General features: G+C 42.3%; 1 protein-coding gene across 8 annotated transcripts in view; it reads right to left on the reverse strand.

Moving 5' to 3' along the window:
• Positions 1 to 1,025: 1,025 nt before the first annotated feature.
• mical3a (microtubule associated monooxygenase, calponin and LIM domain containing 3a) overlaps positions 1,026 to 25,878 on the reverse strand; it is an 80,405-nt gene continuing 55,552 nt past the window's right edge. For 3 of the 8 annotated variants that reach the window (XM_039615411.1, XM_039615409.1, XM_039615412.1), the window contains 18 exons: positions 25,664 to 25,758; positions 25,443 to 25,536; positions 22,740 to 22,935; positions 21,984 to 22,264; positions 20,835 to 20,996; positions 20,337 to 20,399; positions 19,155 to 19,229; positions 18,868 to 18,981; positions 18,691 to 18,770; positions 16,569 to 18,606; positions 16,392 to 16,489; positions 13,962 to 14,012; positions 13,116 to 13,223; positions 12,254 to 12,347; positions 10,414 to 10,464; positions 4,321 to 4,420; positions 3,085 to 3,158; positions 1,026 to 2,978 (listed from right to left, as the gene is read on the reverse strand). In XM_039615411.1, the coding sequence (XP_039471345.1) occupies positions 2,794 to 2,978; positions 3,085 to 3,158; positions 4,321 to 4,420; positions 10,414 to 10,464; positions 12,254 to 12,347; positions 13,116 to 13,223; positions 13,962 to 14,012; positions 16,392 to 16,489; positions 16,569 to 18,606; positions 18,691 to 18,770; positions 18,868 to 18,981; positions 19,155 to 19,229; positions 20,337 to 20,399; positions 20,835 to 20,996; positions 21,984 to 22,264; positions 22,740 to 22,935; positions 25,443 to 25,536; positions 25,664 to 25,758 (3,959 nt within the window). In that variant the 3' untranslated portion in view covers positions 1,026 to 2,793. The remainder of the gene's footprint in view (positions 2,979 to 3,084; positions 3,159 to 4,320; positions 4,421 to 10,413; positions 10,465 to 12,253; positions 12,348 to 13,115; positions 13,224 to 13,961; positions 14,013 to 16,391; positions 16,490 to 16,568; positions 18,607 to 18,690; positions 18,771 to 18,867; positions 18,982 to 19,154; positions 19,230 to 20,336; positions 20,400 to 20,834; positions 20,997 to 21,983; positions 22,265 to 22,739; positions 22,936 to 25,442; positions 25,537 to 25,663; positions 25,759 to 25,878) is intronic. The other 5 variants (XM_039615414.1, XM_039615415.1, XM_039615413.1 and 2 more) reach the window with 4 other exon arrangements.

Consider the following 25,878-nt stretch of genomic DNA (forward strand, 5'->3'; position numbering starts at 1 on the left):
CACGAGGCCTGTTTAAAAAGTCTACATCGGTAATGTTTTCAGGTTTATAATCCCGTCTTTATATCTTCTTTTTTTTTGTACAAAGGTTGAAATTTGTTTCTGAATGTATAATATGTGGTGCATTTTGTTTTTATGTTGATTTTGCTAATAAAAAAAATGTTTTCAGAAGGCATGCGCTTTATTTTGTTAACTGACCCGCTATTTACGAGACGGCATAATTATTCCACATTAAAAACATTTTCCACACATGCCGTTTACTTTACTTAAATAACCTGCTGTCTTTATCGGTTTATGGAGGAGAAACTATCCTCGATGACTATAAGAAAGATCAGACAGGGAGTCTTAATAATGTTGTAGGATTTATCTTGGCTTTTGCTTGAAAAATTTAATTTTTCACAGATGACAGGACCATTCAGCAGGCAGGGGGCATCAAACATATGAAATGTACAATTCTGGGTTTTTGATGTCTGACACCAAGGCACTAAAAATCTATTTTCCCCACCACTGCTGAGAAGATTACATTTCAGCTACTTTCCCCTCTTTATTCTCCCTCATGCAAGTCCCCCATTTTCATGGAAGTGCAGCAATAAAATGTCAGGTAATTTTAAGATGCCTGGGTTCCATCACAGTGCCCACTCCAACTTCTTAGCTGCTCCATTTGGCAAGTTAAAAGGCAGGTAGAAGTTGAGATTGAAGTTAAATGTGTTTCAAAATATACAGGAAAAGCACAGGTAATACCTTATGAACAGTATTCTACTACTTCTCTAAATCTATGCAGTCCCACCACATTATATAGCCTGCCTATTTGCATTTAGGAATTAATTCCTTTGCTACTGTACTTTGTGTTCTCGGTAGAAAGCCTCAGCTAATCCTTTATTAAGCCTGGGCTTGTAATGAAAGCAGGGAAAAAGTCATAGTAACATCTCAAGCTGGCTAAGGTGGAATGAAAGGTTTAAAAATAATCATCTCTTGCTCAGAACTATAAGACATTCAATTAAAAAGTTTGATTTTAGAGGACAAACACGTAAAAGAACTGCATCGTTTATTGCCGTTTTCAGCATACATCCAACACCCCTATGAATTTTAGCTACATGAAGCATTTACATTACAAGTCGTTTGTCGACAGAGTAGTTTAAAAATTAGGATTCACTTTCTTTACATATGATACAATTTGCACACGTTAATAAATATCAATACAATCATGTCAAACTTGGAACACACAATCTAAAACAACAACCCATAAAATTGTGTAATATTCACAGCTCCTAACAAGTCATAAATACAGCCTCTGACATTTCTACACTGTTGGCAAAGAGGCCTATTAGTCCACCAAGGATGTCCAACGGATAAACCAATATTCTCATTGAATGTAGCTTGTGCAGTTCTTTAGGGTCCCATTTACGTGTAGTTTGGGGACCTGCTGTAGAAAAGCTTAAAAAAAAACCAACAAAAAAAAACCAACCAGTACAAATCATGAGCTCCAGTGGAACACAGATGTGATTATTGGATACCTCAAAAAAAATCTAAACAAACAAACAAAAAAAAATAACGCAAGTTTATAGAATGGAAATGAAAAGGCATCTCGTTCAAAGGTAAAGTATTAACACTGCAATATATATTTGTGTAGTGTTCTCTCTTCCCCACGGAAAGTCCTCCCATACTAACAACAGTGACGTCGGGTCGTTAATAACATCCCATTGTTAATACAGTCTCTCCCGAGGATTGTTTTTACTGTTTAACAAAGCAGGAACCAAAATGTGAACAAGTACTTGTAAACGTTAATGGTCAGTGTGATGTACAGCCAATGAGAGCTCACAGAGAGGCCCATTATCGTCATCATGTGAAATGCTTCAATATTTGCATCCAAGTCTTCTATGTGCCTGAAGCCATAATTCCTGACATGCAGTGGCATGTATGCGAGATACACGAGAGATATGCAAGATAATGAGATTCTGGGCACTCTCCTGTGAATACAAATAAAATTAAAACCAAACCAAACCATTTTTTAACTGTTAAAAGCAAAACATGATAATAAATACATAAATCATGGACATATTTAATGTATTCTTAGTGGTGACAGACTCTGCAGGGGAAAAGGAAAGAGAAAAAAAAAAAAACACAGAGCTTTTTATGGTGTATTTGTGGTTTCTGAAGGATGCTGAAGTCAGTTTGTCACTGGGGAGAAAAAAGGCAGCTTCAGCAGAGTATGTCCGTACTACAGTCAGACTGGAAAGAGCGAGCTAGGAGACCTTGCTCTCACATTTAAAACACACCTCTGCAGCAGTAAGACCGAGGACCCTCATCTACTGAAAATGGGACTCGTACTGCAAGATTATACCCCCCCCATTTTGTTTTTACAATTCCTGTACATCAGCAGGACCAAACTGCATTCTTCCCATAAAATAGTCGAGAATAAAGTCTTTAAACGCTCTCCCAACACCCCCGCCCCAATCTTCAAGGTTGAGATGTTAAAGTTGTGAATATACGCTCGCGTCTCCACCCACAGACTGAGACAGCAAGCATAACTGCAAAGTGATTAACATGTACTGCCTTTGGGCAGAGGATATGTAAACGCTGCAGACTGCTCCAACATCACAGGCAGCCGTAGTGTACATATTATGTTGTGGGGGTTCTTCACACATTCGCTGCTCTAGGTGTGACAGTTTTAGGCCAAATGCCTGTGTCAAAGTTCAGCAGATACATCCACATCAAAGACGCCCACGTGAGACTGAGACCGCCTACGAGCAGTCGAAACCTTTTCCCAGGACTTGACGTGAACTGATTTCCCTCCCATCAAGCCCAGTTGAGGTTAAAGCCTTTAGAGAGCATAACAGCCTCCAGGTCCTTGTCTTCCTCCTTCTCTCGAAGTCTCTGCTCCTCGAGGAGGGCAACCAAGGCATCGCGTTGCTCCACCACCTCCAACATCTCATTCAGGATCTGCTTCTCCTCAGCCAGTTCCTTCTCAGATTTCAGGTGGTCTGAAAGAAGCCCGTGCAAATTTGGAAACAAAGAGACATTATACAGATATGAACGTTGGGAGCTCATTTGTATAGCCCGTCAGCTAATTTGCATTCGAGCATTCACCTTCCACGGCCATCCGTTCCCTGAGTTCCTGCTGCAGTCGGCTCTGTCTGTCCTCCAGCTCCAACTCTCTGGCACTTGGGGACAGAAAGTAAGAAGGGAGACTGGCTAAGTTAGTGTCACTAATGAGCTATAGCTTTCGACATCTACATTATTCATCAGACTATTCATTTATCTATGTAGCATTTAATTAAAGAATATACTATCCGGCTGAAAAAAAGATGGGCTATTAATCCAAAAGCTTTTCGTAAGCAATGATGAGATGATACTGGATAATTTAAGGGCCAAAATTAAAGTAAAGCAGTAAAGTTGTTTTTCCTACATTTTTATAAATGTATTGAAAAAAGTGGTCACATATCAGCAGATGAAAAATAAGTGACTTCATAGCCGGGCAATCAACATTAAACTCACATTATTACTATTTATAAAATAAGGAGGTAAAAAAAATCTCTTCTTCTGTCAAAAGAAACATAACTTATAAATCTTAAGAAAGACATTATATTACATATTTAGGCATTTATGATACTAAACTTATAAAGTAATCTGACGCTGGAATGTATTTTCATCAACTGGCAACCTTCGGGAAGACTGGCTGCAACTTTTTGGTTTTTTTACCCAACTTAAGGGTAAAAATAAACATTTATGACAATGTATGTGCACTGGACTCATTCAATTTATAGATGCATCTTGTTAACCTATGAAAATGAGATGCTAACTCAGCACAACACCCTCATCCAGGCGCGGATACCTTTAAAACTGTAGTCCCAAACCAGCTGGTGAGAATATAGTGACATGGTCTGTTATTTACAAACCTATAATTCTTACTCAGGCTTGATTTGTTTATTATTCTGTTCACTGCTCTGAGACTGAGATTTCTCAGCAACTACTGAAGACAATCACGGTCCAAGGAATTCAAGAATCATCGTGATTGATGATGTCTGGTCATGGCCCAGTTGTATTATCCACTTACTATAAATCACTTTATTACACTTACCCTTAAAATTAACCACTGAATTCACCTCATCTCAGCCAACTACTGACATTTTCTAAAGATCTATTTTCCATCCGTATAGTGCACTTTAGTGAAATTTGCTGTCATACGAATACATGTACCTACATAAAAAGAAGAAGCTGGCATATGAACCAGTGACACAAGTTTTGCATCTTGGACATTAAAAGCATCCAATCAGCTAACCAATTTGTGTTTTTTCCATTGCACTTTTAAAGGAATGTACTTACAAAATCATGAGTTCGGACTCGTAGCGGACTAGGGCATTTTTCTCCTGCACCAACTTGAACCACTCTTGCATTAGTTTAGGATCGTCTTTTTTACCCATACCTGGATGGAAGGAGGAAGCACAGAGCAGCAGTGAGACTCCAGGTGGCTGCGGCACGACACTCATGTCACAGAGACGAGGACTGACACAGGCAATGCAATGACAGCCAAGCCAGGATGTCCTTACTGAGGGATGGTGAGGTGGAAGAATGGATTCGACATCAACGTGATTGGCCGTGCCATACCTAACGATGGCACTCAGAAGGTGAGGAGGAGCTACAGGACTCAAATTTGGCATGTGTGCACATAGAAACACACACAATCCACATACAAACACATACAGACGATACCTGTTGTTGTAAAGCTGAGAGTTTGTGTTACCCAGTTTGGTCTTTTTGACAGACGTAGCTACTCTCTGAGCAACTCCTATATGTTTTTTTGCAAGTGTGAGTAATAATAAAAAATTCACAAGTCTACCAATCAATAGCTAAGATATTAGAGAGAAATAAATCCAAGGATCTATGGAAATTTTTCATCCTCCCCTGTTCACATATTGACCGACCAGCTGAAATGAAATCCTTTCAGATCCTATTCATGCTCGGTGGTTTTACGGGTACAAAATAAGTATGAATTATTCTGCCGTCTTTACATATTCAATAACATACTGAAGTGTTATAGGAGGACTTATCACTGAGACCAGTAGAGACGTTCCCACTCCTCTATTCATTCTGCCACAGAGACGAGCATATTTAGTGCTGCTGGCATCATGCATTGCAGTCAGAGCGCAGAACAGCTGCACACTTCTCCTGTAGTCCCACTTGACTATGCAGAGAAGACCAGTGTATGGGGCATGCTTAGAAAAGGTCTGCTGCTGGGGCGATGTACCCTTTCATTTATCTGACTGCAGCAGGTGGAGCCAAGCGGTCTTGATGAAACACCAGAAGGCGAACCTTGATGCAGCGTGACATACTTAGCTGGGGAAGAGGAGGCTCTTGCAAAACGAAAAGAAAAAACATTGTACACACATAAATAGCATGGCTGTGGTCTCGGGGACTGGCTGCTGGCTAATTGACAGACAAGGGACAGAGAGAGAGGCAGAGCTGGAGGAGAGCTGCTCACACTTAGAGCAATGCAACATGAGAAGACAAAAAATGAAGCCTGATTTACCAGACCTATTCTACAATGGGAGCTTTTCTTCTCCCTTAACTACGTCTGTCTGTTCCACTGCCACCACCCTTCAGCCAAGGCTCCCATCACAAAAGAAACAAGGACAAAAACAACATGCCTTTCTTTTGGGTTTTTTTTTTCCTGTCTCTTCACATGGATTGAAAGCTTCACTGACTAGTGTTAAAATGCACAACCAAACCACATGGCCCACTCGTTTTTAAGACTTACGTAAGGCTGGAATTTTACAACAAATCACCACACCATGCAAGTTTCTTGCTGACAGGCCAGTCAGGTGTCAGGTGGTCATTGCTCAGTTTTAGCATTTTATGATTGCATGACATTGTAAAGATTTTATCAAAGGATAAGCCAGAAAATCCAACCAGAACACATGCTGCTGATTAGAGTCACACTGTGGCTGAGTAGTTTCCCCTTACTAAGTTACTGCAGTAGTACTTAGATGGTAACGGTCTAAACTTTCTACATTATTGTATTAAAATAGGTTGAAAGGTGATTTCTTTATTTAAAAAAGAAAAATGCACCACAGTCTTCAATATTCTGTTTTTCTGTCTTGGCATGAGCTGCAGAAATGAGCATTATACAGGAAAGAAATAATCCATTACTGCTAGCAAAGAAGTATGTTATAAGCTAAATCTTGATATTAAATTACTCCCACAGTAAAACACCTGTTCAGGACTCGAGGGACCCCCCTACATTATTAAAGTGTTCTGGTAAACTATCTAAAATTATATACAGCGGTCCCTCGTTTATCGCGGGAGTTACGTTCTAAAACAACCCACGATAGGTGAAATCCACGAAGTAGCCAACTTCATTTTTTACAATTATTATGGGCTGTAAAACCCCTCACTACACACTTTATACACTTTTCTCAGACAGGCGTGAACATTTTCACACTTTTCTCTCTTGTTTAAAGACTCTTAAAGTTCAAACCTTCGTAGAAAAATAAGTCCAGTATTACAGAATGAAACCAAACGCACGATGATGCAAAACGTTTCATCGACATTGTTGTGCTTGTCGGGGAGAAAACGTACAAACACGCAGTGCAGCACTTCAGAGTCACACTGCTGGCGATCGAAGATTTATGTAAATTTGATTTGCTGAACGCATTCTGTACTGGACAGGAGCCACGGCACGAGAATGATTGACAATGGTCAACCACACACGTGCAAAATTGCACAAAATAAAAGAATCTGCGAAACAGCGAGGCCGTGAACGGTGAACCACATTATAGTGAGGGACCACTGTATATTTCTAACAAAATTATTTTTCCCCAACATCAGCTTCAGCGTGATGAGCTCCTTCATATTCTGGAGAAACCTACTGAACCTAATGTCACACAAACAGTTAGGGAAAGTTGGGAGGAGAAAGGGGAGGGACCAACGATGTAGCCCATTTCTGGAGATCCTTACGCTTGCAGGTAACCTGCCACAACTGGCGGCAGATGCAGCGAGGTTATGTTACCTTCAGGGGAACAGCAGGGGCAGAAGGAGAGCGGTCTTCGGCGAGGCATCCCCACAAAGGGTTCAACTTCCACAAGACAGAGGGGAAAGAGCGTGAGGGAGTGACGCAGGTGGGCACATTAGGAGGGGGAGGTAGGAAATAGTAAGAATGGAGGAAATAATGTGGGAGGAAGAAAAAAAACAGACATGACAGAGGCAAACAGGGTAGAGGACAAAGAGGGTGCAGGAGGAAGGGGAAGGAGAGGTTTGAGGTGAGGAAGAAAATATCAAAGAGAAAAATCAACAGGGGACAGGAGCACTGCGATAGGGAGCAGACAAATCACCTAGAGAGAGGAGGTGGGAAGAGATCAGCTGTGTGGTGTGAGAAATGAAAAATATGGGATAAAATAAGAACAGAAAACAAGAGGGGGGAAATCTAGAGCACAGGAAGAGAAAATAATCCTGTTTGATCTTGCAAGTGTAGTTTCTTCAGATGATCTTTCAATTAGGTAAAAGCACCGTATATCAGTGCGCTATACACCACGCACATAGCCAGTGGTTATCATAGTATATAAATGATTTATTCCCATTATAAAACCCATTACTGCTCATCAATCCATCCCACTCGCAGACGCAGATAATTGCTTCATCTTTAAAGTGCTTCTTCCTGTAAACACTACATGTTTAGACCACCCTGTGTCATTTGTTGCCGGTGTGGCGACTTCTGAAGTGTAGCTTCTTTTCAAGTGCAAATTAGATTTTCTTATTATTATTTGCATCCACTAAAAAGATTTTCTCAGAATGTAAGATTACAGATAGTGGAAGTTACCTTAATAAACGCCTAAAATATAGACTAGAAAATATGTGTAATGTAAGGCACATTTCACTTAAAATGGAGTAAATTTGCAGGATCTTTTATAGTAAGGGCTCATACTCGTATAAAAAAAAAGATTTTCAGGTTGGAAGGTGAAGAGGCGTGAGAGAATGACATGTTGAATACGTCCTACAAGGGACTATCACAGAAATGAAGGAAAAACTGCAACTTAAAAAGACCGAGGCCCCGATAACATGTTTATGGATTCCCCAAATCATCCAAATATCCTTATGGATCGTGTCATTTGTTCAATGAATCCTCATCTATGCTCATAATTATTACAGTTGATTATTACATTTCTAAGTTAATAAAAATAGCAGAAAGTAGAAGGGGGGAAATTACCTGGCTTTAATATTAGATTTTTCCTCTTTTTTGTTTTTTCCTTGCAGGTCTCATCTGCAAGCACAAACCTTATAACCCGCTGTTCAGTTAATGCGCCACAGTTCTTCATCACCCACCAAACACGATAAGCAGGACGGAGAGGACTAATGGAAAATTATCAGGAAGCTAAAAGCGTTTTTTGTGACACATCCAGCCGAAAACATACAACAAACCCAAAACAGTTTCAAGTTCATACACTTTGAATTAGCTCAGAAAGAACAAATAAAACGAGCTGGATTGGAAGTGATGAAACCCCATGGCCCCCCGTTAGACTTCTGGTCAACCAATTAGAAGGGGAAACTCGGATGCTTGCAGAGTCACCAAAACAAAATGACTCCACACAATCTTCTTTTTGATGAGTGGCGACAACCAACAACACAAAAGCACAGAGAAGCCCTGCTTAAAGAAATGCTCATTTTTCTCCCTCATGCTGAGAAACTCCATTTACTCTAAATAACTAAAAATCAAACACGGGTTTCTCACAAAACCCACCGAATTCACAGCAGACGTGAGGTGAAAAAGATGCATTCCTCTCATATTCGAGTCTAAAAAGATAACAGTGGACACGACGAGATGTTCCAGCCAGACACAGTCGACGCATTAAGCAGTTTTCCAACCGCAGCTTATACACAGCGGCTAATGTTTTAAGATTACAGCACTACCCATTAGTGCGCGCGCACACACACACACACACACACACTTTGGGGAGTTATGCAACTGAGCAGGTATGAGAAAGATTGCTGGGACGACAGTGCAGAACTACAGCAGGACAGAGTTCTGAGGGGAAGCTAAGAGCCAGGCTAGGAGTTTAGTATTAGTCAAACCAGGGCGGGTTACACACGGCTGTGTGGTTGGTTGTCGGCAGGCGTCTGAAGTTTGTCCATCTTCCATCACACTCTAGCTCCAATGTGCAAGATCAGAACATGACTAGATGAGATGAGTTGACTCAAAAATGTCTAAGCCACAAATGTATATATTGCAATATCTGTAAATTTTAGACGTGACAGTTGAAAATAAAAACATATAGATAAGGCACAGATGGGTTTTTTTAAAATATTTTTCTTGAAATACGAGGCTGGGATTTATTTTTTCTCTTATTGTTAAAATTAGTAAAGCCAAAGCTCTTTCAGTTCATCTACAAACTGTTTCTGTTGCGTTACTTCCAACACGTTTTCCTTCCAGCTAACGACGTAAAATTGTCAAAGATCAACTTTGGAAATTTGTACTAGAAATAGAAAGATGAATCTCACAAATAGAGACCATATGCTTTACTGAAAAAAGGCATCCAATATAATGAATCCCAGCTCGAGACACGCCCTGACAGGTCGCCAATTAGCTAACACACAAGACAGACAACCAGCACTACATATGCATTTATACCTAGTGGCAATTTGAAAGAAAGGCATCAGTTTAAAATAAATACAGACATTAATCTGTTTTATAGTCGTCTTGTATATCTCCGATAAAAATAACACTGAATATCTTGATGCATTCGATATTCCGCCCTGTGGGACAGAGGAATATGAGAAGACAGCAGGATCAGTGCATTGGTGGTTTTGGTCTTCTCATGGAACAGAATATTCAACGTTGCCAGCGTTTAAGTAGAACTCAGTACTTTTCTCGGTTCCCCCATCTCAGCTGGACTCCTGCTACTCGCCAGGATTTTATTTGATGAACAGTATATTATTCTATTTGTTAAATGAAACGTTTTAATGAATATGCAACAGAAGACCAGAACTTTAATGTTCTGGAGATATCCACGGCGAAAGCACGAACGCATATCACTCTTGCAGTGCGTCGCCGTTTGCATCACTGCTGCACCAAACAGTCTACGTGCAGCAGAGTGACAAATAAAAGTTACTTATTCATTCATTCATTCATCATTCATAAGTTTATAGAGATCAAAGACAATCTTAAGAGGACAGCACGAGGCCAAGTGTCTGATCTCCGTTTGATGTAAAGAGTGTCTGAACTACAAACCCAGTAAAGGAGAAAGCGAGGGGAATGGGGGGAGGGGGGGTGAAGGAGCAGAGAGTATCGCAGTGGCTAAAAGCCAGCCAGCCAGCCAATCACGGCGGATATGAGGGGTACAAAGCTCAAGTAGTAACAGGGAGGAGGAAGGACAGATTGGGTTAGCCATTAGGTTAGTTTTAAAGCGACAGATTTGAAATACATACCGCCCAGATGCAAGTCCAGGATTTCACTGTAATTAGAATCTCCCCAATAGTCTACAACGACAGGGATATATTAGAGATAGGAGTTACTTCACATGGCCCCAAACTGGGCACACAAACACGCACACACTGAAATCTCCAACAAAAGCAAGTCATGCATGTTCTCTGAAACATACAGACACACACAGAGTCCATCAGTACTCACCACAATTCAAATGCAGTCATTTTGTGCAACAGTACAGAATATTTCCCATGATAATAATAAAAGACTGCTGCATAGATTTGGTGTGTTGCCATTTGCTGGGTTATTCTGCATATTTGCTCTGTTGTGTGTGTGTGTGTGTGTGTGTGTGTGTGTGTGTGTGTCGACGTGTTGAGGAAATTGCTCCATTTTTATGTGCATTTAATTTGAGCAGAAAGGAAGAACTAGCTCTCCACTTATGTACAATTCAATATACATGTGTTGAGATCTTTGCGTAGAGCAGGTAAGCTGGAAGCAGTGCAGGATTGCTGTTATGCATTCCCAATGCAGCAAAAAAATAAGTAAATTGAAAAAAAGATAAGACAAGATCTCAATAAATATCTGTATCAAGTCATCCAACCACAGCAAATATTTGCAGAAATTATTCCAATAACAAAGTTGTCGGGCTGCAAACCAATCCGAATTTGATTTCTTACACTCTGATTGCATTTAGAAAATCTAACGTGATCCGAGTATTGACTGGAGAGGCAGCGAGAGAGACTAAACACATCCAGAATGAGCAGACACAAATCTATGTCGGGGAGGGGGACACACGCATTCTCCTCGTTTGCATGCAGCTTGGACTGATGATGGCAGACACGTTATGAACGAACACATATCCACATGTTCAGAGATGGAGAACTGTTGCAGTGTCACCACAGATGGACCCTACGTAACAGTTTCATGTGTGATTAATTAAAAGGAAAGGGAGAAAAAAAAATTAAGAAAACTACAGTAAAATCTAATACCTGATCTTCTTTTGTGCTGTTTGGGTAATGTACAAGTACCTTTATACAATCCTTTAAGAGAGTAGAGTATTAACACGTTAAAACATACTCAAACAGCAAACTTAATAAACAGCGGATGGTAAAGTGAAACAGTCATTTGGTCGGCGAGAGAAGGGACCGATTGAAATAAATGCTCCGTGTATCTAGATGCATGCATTTGCATGATTAAAGTTTTCATTTCATTCCATTAACTTCACCATAAAGTGCACTAGGCTGGAATATCGTTTCAGCGCTGCAAAGTCGACCTCCATACTTTATCCTCATGCAAATCTACATCATGTAAATATTATATTATTACTACTGAGCACAATTCATGCTTAGAAAAAAACTGTGCTGCTCTCAAAGAAATTATTTATTTCTCATTTTGGAAGTATATCATCTGTGATAGTCCCTTGTCAGAAACAATTCAGGATTATTACTTTGGAGAAATAAATGTGTTTTTCCTGCATACAAAATCATGTGCTGAATTATGCTTCGGTACAAGTGAATCGATGGTAAATGCACACAGTGATTTCAGCACAATCAAATGAGCGCAGAGGGACAGGTTGCCGAGTTACGTAACCCTGATCACGGTTGTTATTACTATTCCCTTTGGAGCTCTAGAAAACTCTGAACTCATATTGTGTAAAGATAAAACGTGGCCTCTGGTGAGCAGCTGTTATGATCAAGATCTTACGTCAAATTTATAGCAAAGTACTTGTAAAACATTAACAAGTGAGGTGTCTAATACACGATATTAAAAATGCACTAAGCCACATAGGAAGCCAAAGTGAATAAAAACCGATATATGCAAGTATGACTGACGAGTTATTACCTGCTTCTCCTCTCAAAGCTTTCTCCACAGCTACGCCCCTCTCTTCCAGCTGCCTCTGCTTCTCCTCCACCTGCTCCAACTGCCTCTGGATGATCTGAGGAGACGAGCAGTCACGTCATTAATGAAAATCAGCAGCAGAGGCACATCAGTATCATAAACGCACAGGTGCACAGGGTGATAACTAACTACCAGTAATTAGAAATCCCCCCTAAACTCACACAGGAAACACTCAATTGATGCGGCTGTTTACTCTGTTGAAATATAAATGTCAGAAGTGGCGACGACAACTATATTTAACGCCTACAGCCACATGAGACATTTGTATTAATTTGTCAAAAACCCCAAGAAAACGCTGAGATTTCAGTCGCTTGTCGTCTTCTCTGTGTCTTGATTTATAACTTGGCTCATTCTTAGCCAGAAAAATAAGTTGTTTTTTTTTTAATTTGCAACTTTTGATGACAAATTCTGTGAAAAGGGTTTTTTTTCCCCCTCTAGAATCTCCTGTAACAGCTTCTGTCAGGTTGGGTTTATCTGTGCCACACAGAATTGGGAGCTGAAATAGAAGAAGTCCTGTTGGGTCCTGCAAATAGCCAGTAAAAGGAAGCAAAATTGAGGCCAGCAAATGGTAGCTCCAGGAGAAAAGAGAGCTTAATGCTGAGTCAGGGGAACGGGAGTCTGACTGCAGTTACAACATCAATCACAATGGATGAATCTGGCCTCAGTTCAAAACATGGCAGTCACATTCGAGTGACCAAATGGTATAAAGCACCGGGGGAACTTTTTAAAATTAGAGGAAGAATGCAAGAATCTTAATTTCCAAATTATGTTCGAAAAGCCATCTTTAAAAGAAGAAAGGACAAACCTGGGCTCTGTGGAGCCGCTTGAGTTCCTCCTGCTTGGCCTGTCGTCGTGCAGCTTTTTGGACTCTACGCGTCAGCTTGGCATTAAGCTCTTCCTCCGTGTAGGTTTTCTGTGTGGAATAACAAAAATCAGAAAAGTCTCATCCACAAGGTCCTAATATGTGTAGGTGGCTCCATGAGATCCTGACCACTCAGACTAGCTGAGGAGGGGAACTGGATCTTCTAACAGGGCGAGGAGCTAACAGAAAACTGGCTAATGCTATTTAAACCTTCATCGGTCATCTATGGGTCTCTCGGGGGCTAGAAATCGCAAGTTATGCTTGCATAAAAACAGTGTGAAACATACTTCATATAAACTGTTCATATAATCTGTTATAATCCTCCACAACAGATAATACATTATGTGACAAAAAACAAAGATGTTTCCGCTGTAAGCTGACATGGATGAGCGTTTAAGCTAGCGCAAAACGGCAGAAAGAGAAAACAGTTCTGAATGAAAACATGTGAAAAGGTCCCCCAGTAGCCAGACTGGAGTAAATACAGTGCCGCAGTGACAGATTAATCTCATACCAGTCACAGAGGAACAGCCTGGGGTGTCAACAGATGCAGAGGTATCATGGTGACCAGAAAAGAGAGCGCTATTGGAAACGTCATGTTTTAACAGAGTGGATATTCAGCAGTCAGTGAGCGAGCGAGCGTTGCTGTCCAACTGTCGCATGCATCCAGGCAGAACAACGATTAGCTTTAGGCCAGGCCTACGCAGGGTGTTATGAAAGTAAACTGGCGCATGTGCAGGAAGACGAGACGGGGTGGAGGAGGGTTATCAGCGGGAATGTATGTAATACTACCTTTGTGGCATACGATCTCTTGAACGCCAGTGCGTGAGGGACATAAACAGACTTGGGGCAGACGAAACATAAAAGGGAGGAAACAAACATGATACAGATGATATGATTAAATGGGTTAATGATTATGTTAAATAAACAAAAATAAACAGAACAGTGAGTCACAGTCTAGTTGGTACAATCAAAACAGGCAACGTTAATATCACAAAAAAAGACATGGTGAAATGAAATAGTTACATCTACATTAACTACAAAATTGTGACACTAACCAAGAAACTGAAGTGTAAAACGTTTTATGATGAGATGTCATGTCCAGTACTACAACTATGACGCTCATGTGTCTTGTCTAGTACTCACAGATCTGGAGGGGATGGGGACAAAAAGACTACTCTATAGATTTGCCAGGAGCTCTCACTGAATCACACATGGCTGAGAGGCATGAGACAACTTAAAACTCCTGTTACTGCAGCCGTATGAAGTCTGAAGTGAAGAATTCAGATCAATAATCATTACAGAGAAGAAAACGACATTCATCATACGACAACGAGCCTCAACATCAAAACCACAGACGGGTGAAGCAGTTAGCACCGCTGCATAGACACCATGCTACAAAGCAATGTCCTGCTTTGACTGAGTTCTCCATCCTGCAGGTTTTAGAGCTCACCCTGGGTCAACACACCTGAATCAAATGATTAGTTCATCACCAGCCTCTGGAGAACATCAAGACATGTTGAGGAGATCATTTAGCCATTTAAATCAGCTTTGTTGGATCAAGGATACATCTAAAACCTGCAGGACACCGGCCCTCGAGGCCTGGAGTTCCTCACCCCTCATGTAGATGCTCCTTTTACCCATAATGACCAACTAAACCAGGGGTCTCAAACTCCAGTCCTCCAGGGCCGGTGTCCTGAAGCTTTTCCATGTGTCCTTGTTGCAACACACCTGAATACAATTCGTAGGTCATTAGAAAGACTATAGAACTTGACTGCATGCTCTTTTAGAAGTACATTTTTCCAAAAACTTACATTTACTTAAATTTACTTGAGCAGGGTTAGGGGTTGCAGTCAAGTTCTATACTCTTGCTAATGACCTACTAATTTTATTCAGATGTGCTGCAACAGGGACACATGGAAAAGCTTCAGGACACCGGCCCTCGAGGACTGGAGTTTGAGACCTCTGAACTAAACATTGCTGCAAACCAATCAGAGCACTGAAGCCATTTCAGAGCAGATCCACAGAACCAAAAGGATTCACTGCCAATATGACGGCGGGCGGCACAACAGGACATGCCCGGAGGTTCTGTGCCCATGCCCTAAGGGGGAAAATCGACGCGTGTGTCCACAGGCTTTAGTGTTGTGGCCGATTTATGTACACGTTTCCAAAATATACACAAACAAAACAGAATAGGAGTACATCTGAGTTTCATGCCTCTGGCCCTGAGCACGAGTCTATCTATTTAACACCACCAGAAACACACACAGACTCAGCAGCAGTGGCAAATATAATGCTGAATTTCAGCCATAAATGCAATGAATGCAAACGGATTCCAATAAAAGAGCTCGTGTTCTAAAATTTAAGGTTTTGTTCCAAATGTGTGCATAGTTCCAAAGCGATTTATGCGTCCAGTATATTGAATGAATACGATCTTTTAAAGAATTCACTTTCCCAGACCATGAAAATATTTTTATCATAATTTGTTCTGAGACCTCCTAAGGTCAAAAACAAATATATACATTTTTTATTCCAATAACTCTTTAAAAAGAGATGAAATGATATAAAAGATTTATCTGAGGTTTGCTTGCAAAGCCACTGGCACGTTATATGAACTTAAACTAAAAGATTGGTGATGCTAAATGGCATTATTCAGAAAGATCGCACTTTTTGAAATTCAAAATTACATAACCCCTGCTGCACAATACCTCCTCGTCGTCTTTCTCCATTTCTCGCTTAACCTCCTTCTCCTGTCCCCTTTTTTTATGCCTCTCTTTCACCCCCCTTTTTTCCTTCAACTCCCTCCTCCTCTCCTTTTCCAGTTTCTCTTCCTTTATTGCCTCCTTCTGCATGCCTGATACTAGGTCAAAGATGTCCACATGCCTCTAGGAGTGGAAGAGATTATATAAAGAAAAACACTTTCGAGAGGAAGCAAAACACAAACTGGTACAGTGGATGTCGTGATGATATGTATAGCCTTGCAAAGCCAGACTGCACGAGTTTCATTCACAGCGGTTTGATTTTAAGTTGTGCTTTACATCTAATCAGATGAAGCTGCATGAGTAAAAGGTGAGGTGGGTCTGCAGTCCAAATTATTCCATATTCATTTAAAAAAGCTCCAAAAAGGCAGTTGTAAGGACCCCAGTCAACTCCGGTTGGCGTTGCAAGCCTGTGCATGCATGAATCCCTAATGACAACCATGTGACATTTGTATTTGCTCACATCTGCTTTGGACTTCTGGGAGGATCTCTCCAGAACATCGTCACAGGACAGGTCGGAATCTTCTGAGAAACTCAGGTTTCTCCGCGTTTTCAAGTCTACTTCAAACGACAAGCAAAGACAACAATCAGCAATCAATAATTTCATAACATGAAACGAGCTTTGGAAGACTTGTCTTACCTGAAGATCTTCCAAGAGGTGATGACCTTCTCTTCCCAGAGTCCTGAGTAGTGGAGCTGGACGACGGTGTACTCGGGCACGACTTATCATCCTTCTTCTTCTTGTCCTTCTTGTACCCTGAGAAGACCGCCTTCCACAGAGACTTGTGTTTTGGAGGCGTCTCATCTGCGCCCGAGAGCCTGCTGCTGTCGTTCTTGGCTTTTTTCTCCTTCTTGTTCTTCCGCGGTGAGAAGAGGGAGCTTCGTTTCTTACTTTTACTTGTAGAGGAGGCGTCTGACGAAGCCACCGAGCTGTCCAGACTCTTGTTACTGCTAAAGAAACGCTCCGATAGGGCCTCGGACTTCTTTGACTCTAAAGCTTTCACAGCTGATGTCTTTGGAGATCCAGCTGACTTTTTACTTTTTCCAACAGTGTCCGGTGTTACATTCCAGGCCACTTTAGGTGAGGCGCCCTTTTCCCCATCGGACTCCTTCATTTTGCTCAACTGCTTGGCCATGGCTTCTTTTAGAGCCGGGCTCTTGACAGATTTTTCTCTGGCCCTTATTCTCTCCTCAGCAATCTCCCTGGCTTCTGGAGAGAATTGAGTTGCCCTCTGGGTTTTGGAGACTGGGTTGACTGGGATATTGGGTTTACCATTTTCCATTGCAAGTGCCAAATGAAGGGGAGGTTTTTCCCTGCTCGGCTTGCTCGTGGGCGGAGTGTAATACCTGTTCATGCTTGTGTCTGGCGTCCGGTCGTCGTAGCTCTCCTCCACATCGTCAGCAAAAGGAATCTCCTCCACCGTCTCCACAAATGACTTCCTCATCTCCTCCGGCCGTGGCTTCTCCCTCTTCTTCTCCCTCATCACGACCACCGGGGTTGTTTCTGGAGCTGCCTGAGGGGAGGAGACTTTCCTGGGTGCTGGTTTGGGCACAGACACGGGGCTCAACTGGGTCCTGGGTGCAGGAACAGGGGTAGTGGCTTTTGCTGGCTCTTTGGCATGCTCAGATGGAAGTTTTTCTGTTCCGTTGGTCCAGGACACCTGGTGTCTCTGCTGCCTGAGCACGGCTGGAGACTGATTAGCAGGCACGGGTGGTGGCGGACTGGAAGGTGGTGTCAGCATAGCCGAGTCGGACGTGTTATAGCTGTCACTGTTTACCGTCTGGCTTGTGGCCACACTTCCATTCAAGCCCAAGCCTGAGCTGCTGCTGATGTCCCTTTTATCAGAGCCATCGCTCTTGGGCTCAACAGGAGCGATAGGAGTAATGACCTGACCCTCAAGAGTGATATTGAGTCTGCGAATGACAGCCCGGCCGGTGAAGGCAGGCTTCTGTTCCCCGGACACGTCTGGCGTTTGTGTCTTAGCGAGGTTGGAGTCCTGAGTTGGAGTCTTAACAACACTCCTTTCCAAGATTTTACTACTGCGGTCCAAAGGAGACAGACCGAGGCTCTTTCTTATCTCAGCACTCTTCAACCAGAATTCCTCAATAATATCCGTCTTTTTAGACGGCGTTTCCTCTGTCGAGGAATTTGCAGGCTCTGGCGTGGCCTTGTTGGTTTTAGCGGGCGTTGAAGTGACTGCAGGGACGGGCTGAGTTCTGACGGGAGAATCAGAGGTGAGGGGTGATGAGGGTTCATGGCAGGGCAACGGCTGGGCACAGATCGGGGAGAGGGGGTTTCCTGTGAGAGGGCAAATGGAGCGGTGAGGAAAGACGGGAGATTTAGGTCCTTGAGTTTCGGGCAGGGGTGTAGGCTGGGAGCAGATTGGTGAGCTCACTGGTGACTGGAGAGGTGACTCACTGGGTGGCTGTAGTGGAGAGGCAGCAGGTGGTTTGGTGGGTGAAGGAGGAGGAGAAGAAGCAGAAGTTGGGGTTTTAACTGGTGTAGCAGCAGCAGCAAAAGTAGGCGAGGGAACAGGTGATGACTCCTGGACAGGAGCAGGTGAAGGGCACAGCGGGCTCCTGGAAGTTGGAGATGGAGTCATCTTTCCTGGCTTTGTTTCCTCAGGTATGAAAGGATCAGGAAAAAAGTGGACACCAGGAGATTTTACTGGACTTATCTACAAAACAAAACAAACAACAGAGGAGTTTAGGATTCAGGTAAAAGCCACGAATTGCTTTGAACTTCAGAAGGATCATCTTACCTGTGTTTCAGGTTCTGGGGATGGTTTAAGCAGAGAAAGAACGATATCGTCCTTCTGCAGCAGGTTGATGCTGGATGGTTCTGAATTCACAAAAGGGAGAAGAAAAAGCTCATTCCCTTTTATTTGTGGAAAACATATCTGTGCGATCAATTTAGAGAAACGTTTTGTGACGTGTACCAATACTGGAGGGTGTTGCCAAGCTTTCCGATTCCTTGTCTTCCTCTGGAAGTGCTTCATCGTGCTCCGACTGGTGCAAACGAGCCTCAGCTTCCGCATCCGAAGGGATGTCATCTGGAATTTAAACATCACATCATCAAATATTTCATTATTACACAGCTTTGGAACTTTAATTATCTGAGTCATTTCATTTTGATGAAGAGCGTTCTTTGTAAACAAAAATGCTATTTTCCGCATGTTAAACACTTGATGGATTCATTACTATTTGTAATGTTTTGACTGTTTACCCTGATCCATCTCTGTGCCAGGCTCCATATCTGGACTGTCTGCTTCTGCTTCGAGTACTTCATCTTCGCAGGGCTCTGACATGAAAAAAAAAAAAAAAAAAAAAAAAAAAAAGGGAAATAAATGAGTCATTGGAATATTATTATCGTGTCTTTAGACAATAACTGTGAGAACTTTTTCCTGCTCAAATGTAAGCTTGAATGAATCTTTTCTCAGAAATCCTGACAATAAGGTGGAAAGCTATCAAGGCCAATTTTGAAAAGCTGAGTACAAAAATTAAAGGTTGAAAAAAGGTGAGTAGACTTTAAAAATCAAAGCCCATTTTTCTTCAGACAGCATCAGGAAAGAGTTTGGGCAAAAAAAGAAAGAAAATCTTTTGCATACAAATCAAACAGTCCAAGTCTTTCAATATGAACAAAGGAGCAGCTAGGTTAAAAAAAACATACATGCAGCAACTTTAAATTAGTAAGCTGAAAATATTTGATCCAAGCAGAAGCACAACCAGAATGTTACTGGTTAAACTGTGGTTAGCGAGCAAAACTGGGAGGGGGTGGGGGGGACAAGTTTATCCATGCAGTTTATATATCAACTTTAACTAACAGGTGACTGTTCTTCTGAGTGCACGGGCACTTAAACTACTAAAAGAACTTCGTAATGGGTCTGATCTCTGCTGGAGGTCTTTACTGGGCCTTTAACCCTGAACTCAAGGCTTATACGAGGACTTCAAACAGAGGTGTAGGACTCCCATTCAATTCATTCAAGCTCTTAATCAGCTGATAATGTACTTCAACACCCACATTCTGTGAACTTAATGCAAGTACAAGTGCCATTAAGAGTGAGCTCCCAAAGCTGTGGTGCCTTGTGGTTTCAAAGCTTGATAACTCACTCCCCAGAATATATTACTTTACAGCATAACATACAGAGCAAGTGCAAAAGAAAATACATATTTTGGAAATTAGAAGGGTAGAATGTAAGGTTTGGTTACAAAAGGTGAAACACGAGTGCTGATCTGATCCCAGGAGAGAAAAACCTCTTGAGAGCGACAGCCTTACAGCAGGCATGCTTGTGAGTTTACTGGTCTCTGCATGTGTTTATGCATGCTCCATGAAAAGAGGCCAGCCCAGCTGATAGACAGAATAGGAGTCTAAGACGGGATGTCAGGATCCCTTTCGAGTCTGTGCTACCTCCAGACAGGGACTCCAACCAGACTCTCACTGCCTCGTGCCGGGCGGACGTGTGGGCAGGGGCTACATTCAAACCAGAAGATACAGAACGACGAGGGATAGATGGCGGGGAAATAACAGTAAAGCAATTAGACACATGAGAAACAACATGGCAGAACACAAAAGAACAAAAGAGAATAAAATCAAAGGAACTGACGAGAGGGTTAAATGGCGCACTGGGATGCGTTTGGAGAACGTTATATTCACCCCAGAGGAACAACAGTGACTCTGAATGACAAAAGGCTGAACACAAAATTAGACATTCCGAGAAATAAAGCAATGTTACAAAAATGTACAAATCAGAGATAATTCAAAACAACAGGTGGGTTAGTGGGGGTCCTCCTGTGGCAGACAGACAAACAGGACAGCAGCAGCCACACTTGCAAAATGAGACACCCTGATCCTGAACATGGCGAGGCCCACGGCCTTCCCAGGCGTAGAGGCCCCCGGGTGGGTTACCTGCAGAGGAGGGCTGCGTGAGCTCAGAGGGCTGGGAGAGTTGGGAGGCTGAGGCCAGCTGGCCATCATCCTTGTCTCCCTCAGACTCCAGATGTGCTCTCAAACCTGGAATGGCGCTGGGATCCACAGGCTGCAGGACTTGTTGGATGTGGAGATTCCTCGCTAAATGTAAGTGTTGTGATTTTGTGTTTTTGCGTAGTGTAAAGTTGTGTGAGTTAGGAGAGGAAGATAAAGAGAGATGAGGGTAGTTGTGGAAGAAAGTAAGAGGAACAGGGGAAAAACAGGGCAAAATGGAAGAGAAAAGGCAGAGAGACAGTTATACAGTGGCAATGGGAAAAATCATCAAAGAGAAATGAAGGGAGGCTGCATGCAATACACTGCAAAACGTCAAACCATAAAAGTAAGCTTCAAGGGTACAAAGCTTGGAAAACAAAATAATAACACATTTGTTAAATATAACATTTCCGTCATACAGCTCTAAAACATAACTGCAGCGCCTGGGGGGAAATAATCATATCTGATTCATCAGATTAGTATTTTAAAGCCATAAAGAACTCCAGAGGTTTGAAACAGAAGGTTAGATGGGATGGGACTGACAGTGAAAGAGGAACACTGATGAACACAAAACTCACATAAAAACACAAACCAAACCATAAAAAAGCAAAAGGCACACTTCTTGTAGAAATTATTGAAAATGAAACCCAAACAAGGCAGAATTATTAAAAGTTACTGCAAACACATCCGCAGGCACTTCCGTCGCTACCTTTAAATGTACCAACATCCTCTTCGTCTGTAAGGTACTTCTCCAGCCAAAGGCCTGACTGGAGTTCTCTATCCCAGGGCCAGTAATCCCCCTCTGTCAGCAGGGGGAGACAAAGCCCCCCAAAATAAATAAAAAAATAAAATAACAGAGAGACAGATACATACACGTGCTTTGTACGTGGACATGGCAGACAAGCAGGAAAGAGACGAGCACAAGAGGATGACTCAGTGTTTCAGACAGTGACGACACACATGAAACCGTAAACAACACGGAGACCTGAGGTGTCCTAGCAAGGCCACTAAAGTCTGGATAGGGTGTAAACACGTTAGCATAAAGAAACTGTTCATTTCCACTATCGCAGGAAAATCAATGCAAAACTAATTTACCTTCACTCGACTCCTCATCTTCTTCGGCCTCATCTTCATCCTCCTCCTCCTCCTCCTCCTCCTCGTCCTCTTCATCTACTTCCCCATCTCTGCTGCCTGTGTCTGCCAAAGCTTCACCCTCTCCCTCCTCACAGTGATCGCCCCTCAGCTTGGCGTGGAGCTCTACCGCCTCCTTCCACGGAACGCCGCCGAGGTCTGACGGGCTGGGAGGCTGCTCCTCCACCTCCACCTCTTCTTGATCCTCCTGCTCGTCCTCCTCTTCCATGTCTGACTCTGAGCTACTGCAGAAAGTAGAGAAAAGGCCTCAGCAAAGTGTTATGGCACATGAAAGGAAGCAAGTATTTGAGGACAACAGGCACCGTTAGTACAAGTGTGGAGACGTTCACAGCAGCCTGAGGGATTTTGGACTCTAGCAAAGAAGTTTTCTGTGATTCAAAATAGACAAACTACTCTTTGGTGAACCCCCACAGTTAATCCCAACAAAGGTGTTTTTAGCTTCCTCCCCCTTCCTTTCTATCCAACTTTATCATGATTGGCTAACTGTCACGAACAAAAGGTTTAAAGAGTGGGTGGAGCTTCTGCGTGCATAGCCAGAGCTGCTTGCTTAAGGATGTCCAAAGAGTTGACAAAGTTGATCTCATTATTTGAAACTTTTTAAAGTCTTATTAGAGATATTTTAAACAACTCACTGAACACTAAACAGCAGAAAAGGTAAAACTGAATATCATAAAAACTGAATTGCTGTTATAATCTTACCTAGAACCCAGGTCAGCACCTGTGGCCTTGTCCAGGACACTGCTGAGATTGTGCTCCGCCAGCGTCTCCTCAGGCACCTCCTCCAGCTCCTCCTCCCTCTGCAGGGACAGACGGTAGTTCTCCAGCTCAATGCGTTCTGGAGTTCCCTTTAGGCGTTTAGCTAGGCTCGGTTCCTGCAGGCCGTTCACTTCCAGCACTGTGGGGTACAGGATCGAGGTAAGAAAGCAGAGGAAAGAGAGCACACACATGCAACTGATGATCAGGCAGGTGCAAGCTGGACCAAACTAAATCCAAATGTATTTGTGAACGCTGATGTGAAAACCGATGCAAACTCTGACAGTGTATGTGTGAAGCTACGTCAGCGGCAGCATCAAATCCATCACACATCCAACTAGTAAAACGGTGCATTTTCATCCACATCTGCAGCCAGAGCTTTAACCAAAGTAATCTTGTACATTAAGGACAAACTGACAAGGAGACAGCGATTTAAGATCTATTACTGAATTTATTGCATTAGATAATATTCCTACAGCAAATAAGATCAACAAACACAAATAAGTTTCACACTTTAAAATAGAGCCATTATTCTATACTTGAATGTACAAGGTTGGTGCCTTGCCTTATTCCCATCCTGAGAAGCAAACCTTAAAACTGTATGTTTTGACAATATTTCCTCTGGCAAAGGTTCATGACAGTGAAATGGGTTAAAATAGAGTTATGTACTGACAGCTGTCATCTTGTCACTTAGAGATAAATTCTAATTGAGGGGGAAAAAAAGAGCACTAGCACTGCTTTAAGGCAAATGCCTTAAAGTCCCATGACCTCATTAAATGTGTGAGATTTGACACTGAATCATATGTTTATTTTGTATATATGACTCATATGAATGTGACGATAGATGATGTTTCCTCAAAAACAAGTGAAAAGTAAGTAAAACAGCAAGGAAGAGGAAGATTTAAATTTAAACTGATACATATTTATACTTTAATAACCTACATCACTAAACACATAAAATGTTCTGTAATTACTTCATCTGATATAGTCCAGGGTTGGACGTCTGGCAGCAGTTGGGGGTCTGTTTTTGGTTTTTTGTGTTTTATTTTGGTTTAGTGGTCTACCTCTTATTATTATGCTAACGCTAATTTAGCGGTCCAAGAACTCTACAGTTGCTGAACTTTGCAGCAGCATGGGACGTCCTTACCACTTGCTGTAGAGTTGAACTAGAGCAGAGAAACACACAGACATGCAGAGTATTTGTGGAGCTGTCTGTGCAGCACAGACCTGCCAAATATTGTTCAACAGTACTTTACACCAATATATTAGCAGTTGTTTGTTGTCTAATTTTAATGTAGAATATACTATAATATGCATGGCTGCAGTATGACTACAGTATTTAATAAAGTCCTGCATTTGAAGTTATAAGACTACACTTGCCACATGGCGGCAGGCCTACACTTATTAACACTTATTAAAGTTTCAAATATTAATTTTCTGCAAAGCTTCCCAGTTTCAGCTCTCTCTAGTCTAATCCATGATTTTATTCAGCTACAGTGTGCAAAGCAATTACTGCAGATGAGACGCACTACGTTGAGCAAATACAAGTGGTTCTGGCAGGAATCTGTCGGGGGTGAAAGGCTGAGGAATGCAGGAAGGCAGAGGAGGGGGGGGTGAAAACAAAAATCCAGTCCCAAGCACCAATGCAAGCACTAGTAAAGCTCTCAGTTTTAAGATGCTCTAATCGGAAGGGGAAAGGTAAAGCTCACAAAAGCACTGATACAGGCACTTTGTCACATATTATAGTGAGTTTTAGGAAGAGGAATACTAATAGGTGCAAAACAACTTACAGAGAAAGAAACACATCACAGAGCAGGCAGTAAAACAAACACGTCACACAGGAGGAGGTCGAGCTATAAAAAAAGAGCACTCACAGGCCACTAGGGGTTACAATCACCAAAGAATACAGCTTGGCTCTTCATTAAAAACAGGCAGCTTTATATAAATCATTAACAGTATATAGAGATTGAATGTACACACCAGTGGGTAACTGATACATTTTTGGGGGGGACTGAGGGCTTAGTAAGCTAAACTTTACTGCCATATCTCACAATAAAAACCAGAATAGCAATGAGGAGGTTTATGCAAAGGGTTAATGGTGCTGCCTGGAGAGCTGACCAGAAGGAATCCCGAGCAGCTCTCTATAATTTCCAAGCCAAGAAACACAAACAGGTTTAAGATGCACCATTCACTTCTAAGATTATGCCGCCAGAGCACTGTTTGAATCCATCTGCCAATCACAAGTCATAAAGAGACTGCCAACAGAAACAGAAAGAATGCTGCATCTTCAGGAAATAATTCAGCAACTGAGAGACTCACAGTATTTACAGGACCAAGGTTTGGTCACTTAGTACAATCTAAATCTATATACATCCCACTGACATTAGTCGGCAAAGAGAAAAAGGAAGCAAGGAAGGAAAAAAGAAGGGACACAAAAGTCATGCTAGAGGAGGCTGAGCAGGACATTGATGGTGAAACAGCAGAAGAGGTAGATGCAGTAGGTAAACAGAAAGGGAGAATCTAAGGGGTTGTGTGCCACCTGGTGGCAGGTCCAGGAGAGAGTGCGGCGGAGGGTGCCTAGCTGGACTCCCACACCCACGGCCAGACGCCAGGGCGCAGCCGCCACAGCTAGATAGGAAAGTCGAGTACCTGAGGGTTGGAGGTCAGCCGAGGGGGCAGCTGCTGCCATCGCCCTTCCAGGGGCATCCACAGTCGTAGTAGCTGTTTGGGGGGTCTGATTCTCCTGCATATGACACAAATGATTTTAACATCAGCCGCGCTATCGGAGATATGAAAGCACTCTCAGAACACATTTTCTGGCCAGATCCTGATTTCCACCAGGATTTCTTTAAGTAAATAAAAATATGGACCTTGGCTGTGACTGGAGCAGCAGAGGGAGCAGGCCTCTTCCTCTGAGCATACCCAGACAGGCGGTAACAGTAGTGGGGCTTGCAGTAAAATTTTCCTGTAGGAGACACCCAGCACATAAGCAAATACATTAAATGCACAAATAAATACATACGACACAGTACACATTTGGCAAATTTCACCTCATGGAGTCTGTGGGCTGCATCTATTCTGTAGG

Source organism: Oreochromis aureus, linkage group 7 (assembly GCF_013358895.1).
Source record: "Oreochromis aureus strain Israel breed Guangdong linkage group 7, ZZ_aureus, whole genome shotgun sequence".
In the NCBI taxonomy this organism is placed as follows: Eukaryota; Metazoa; Chordata; class Actinopteri; order Cichliformes; family Cichlidae; genus Oreochromis; species Oreochromis aureus.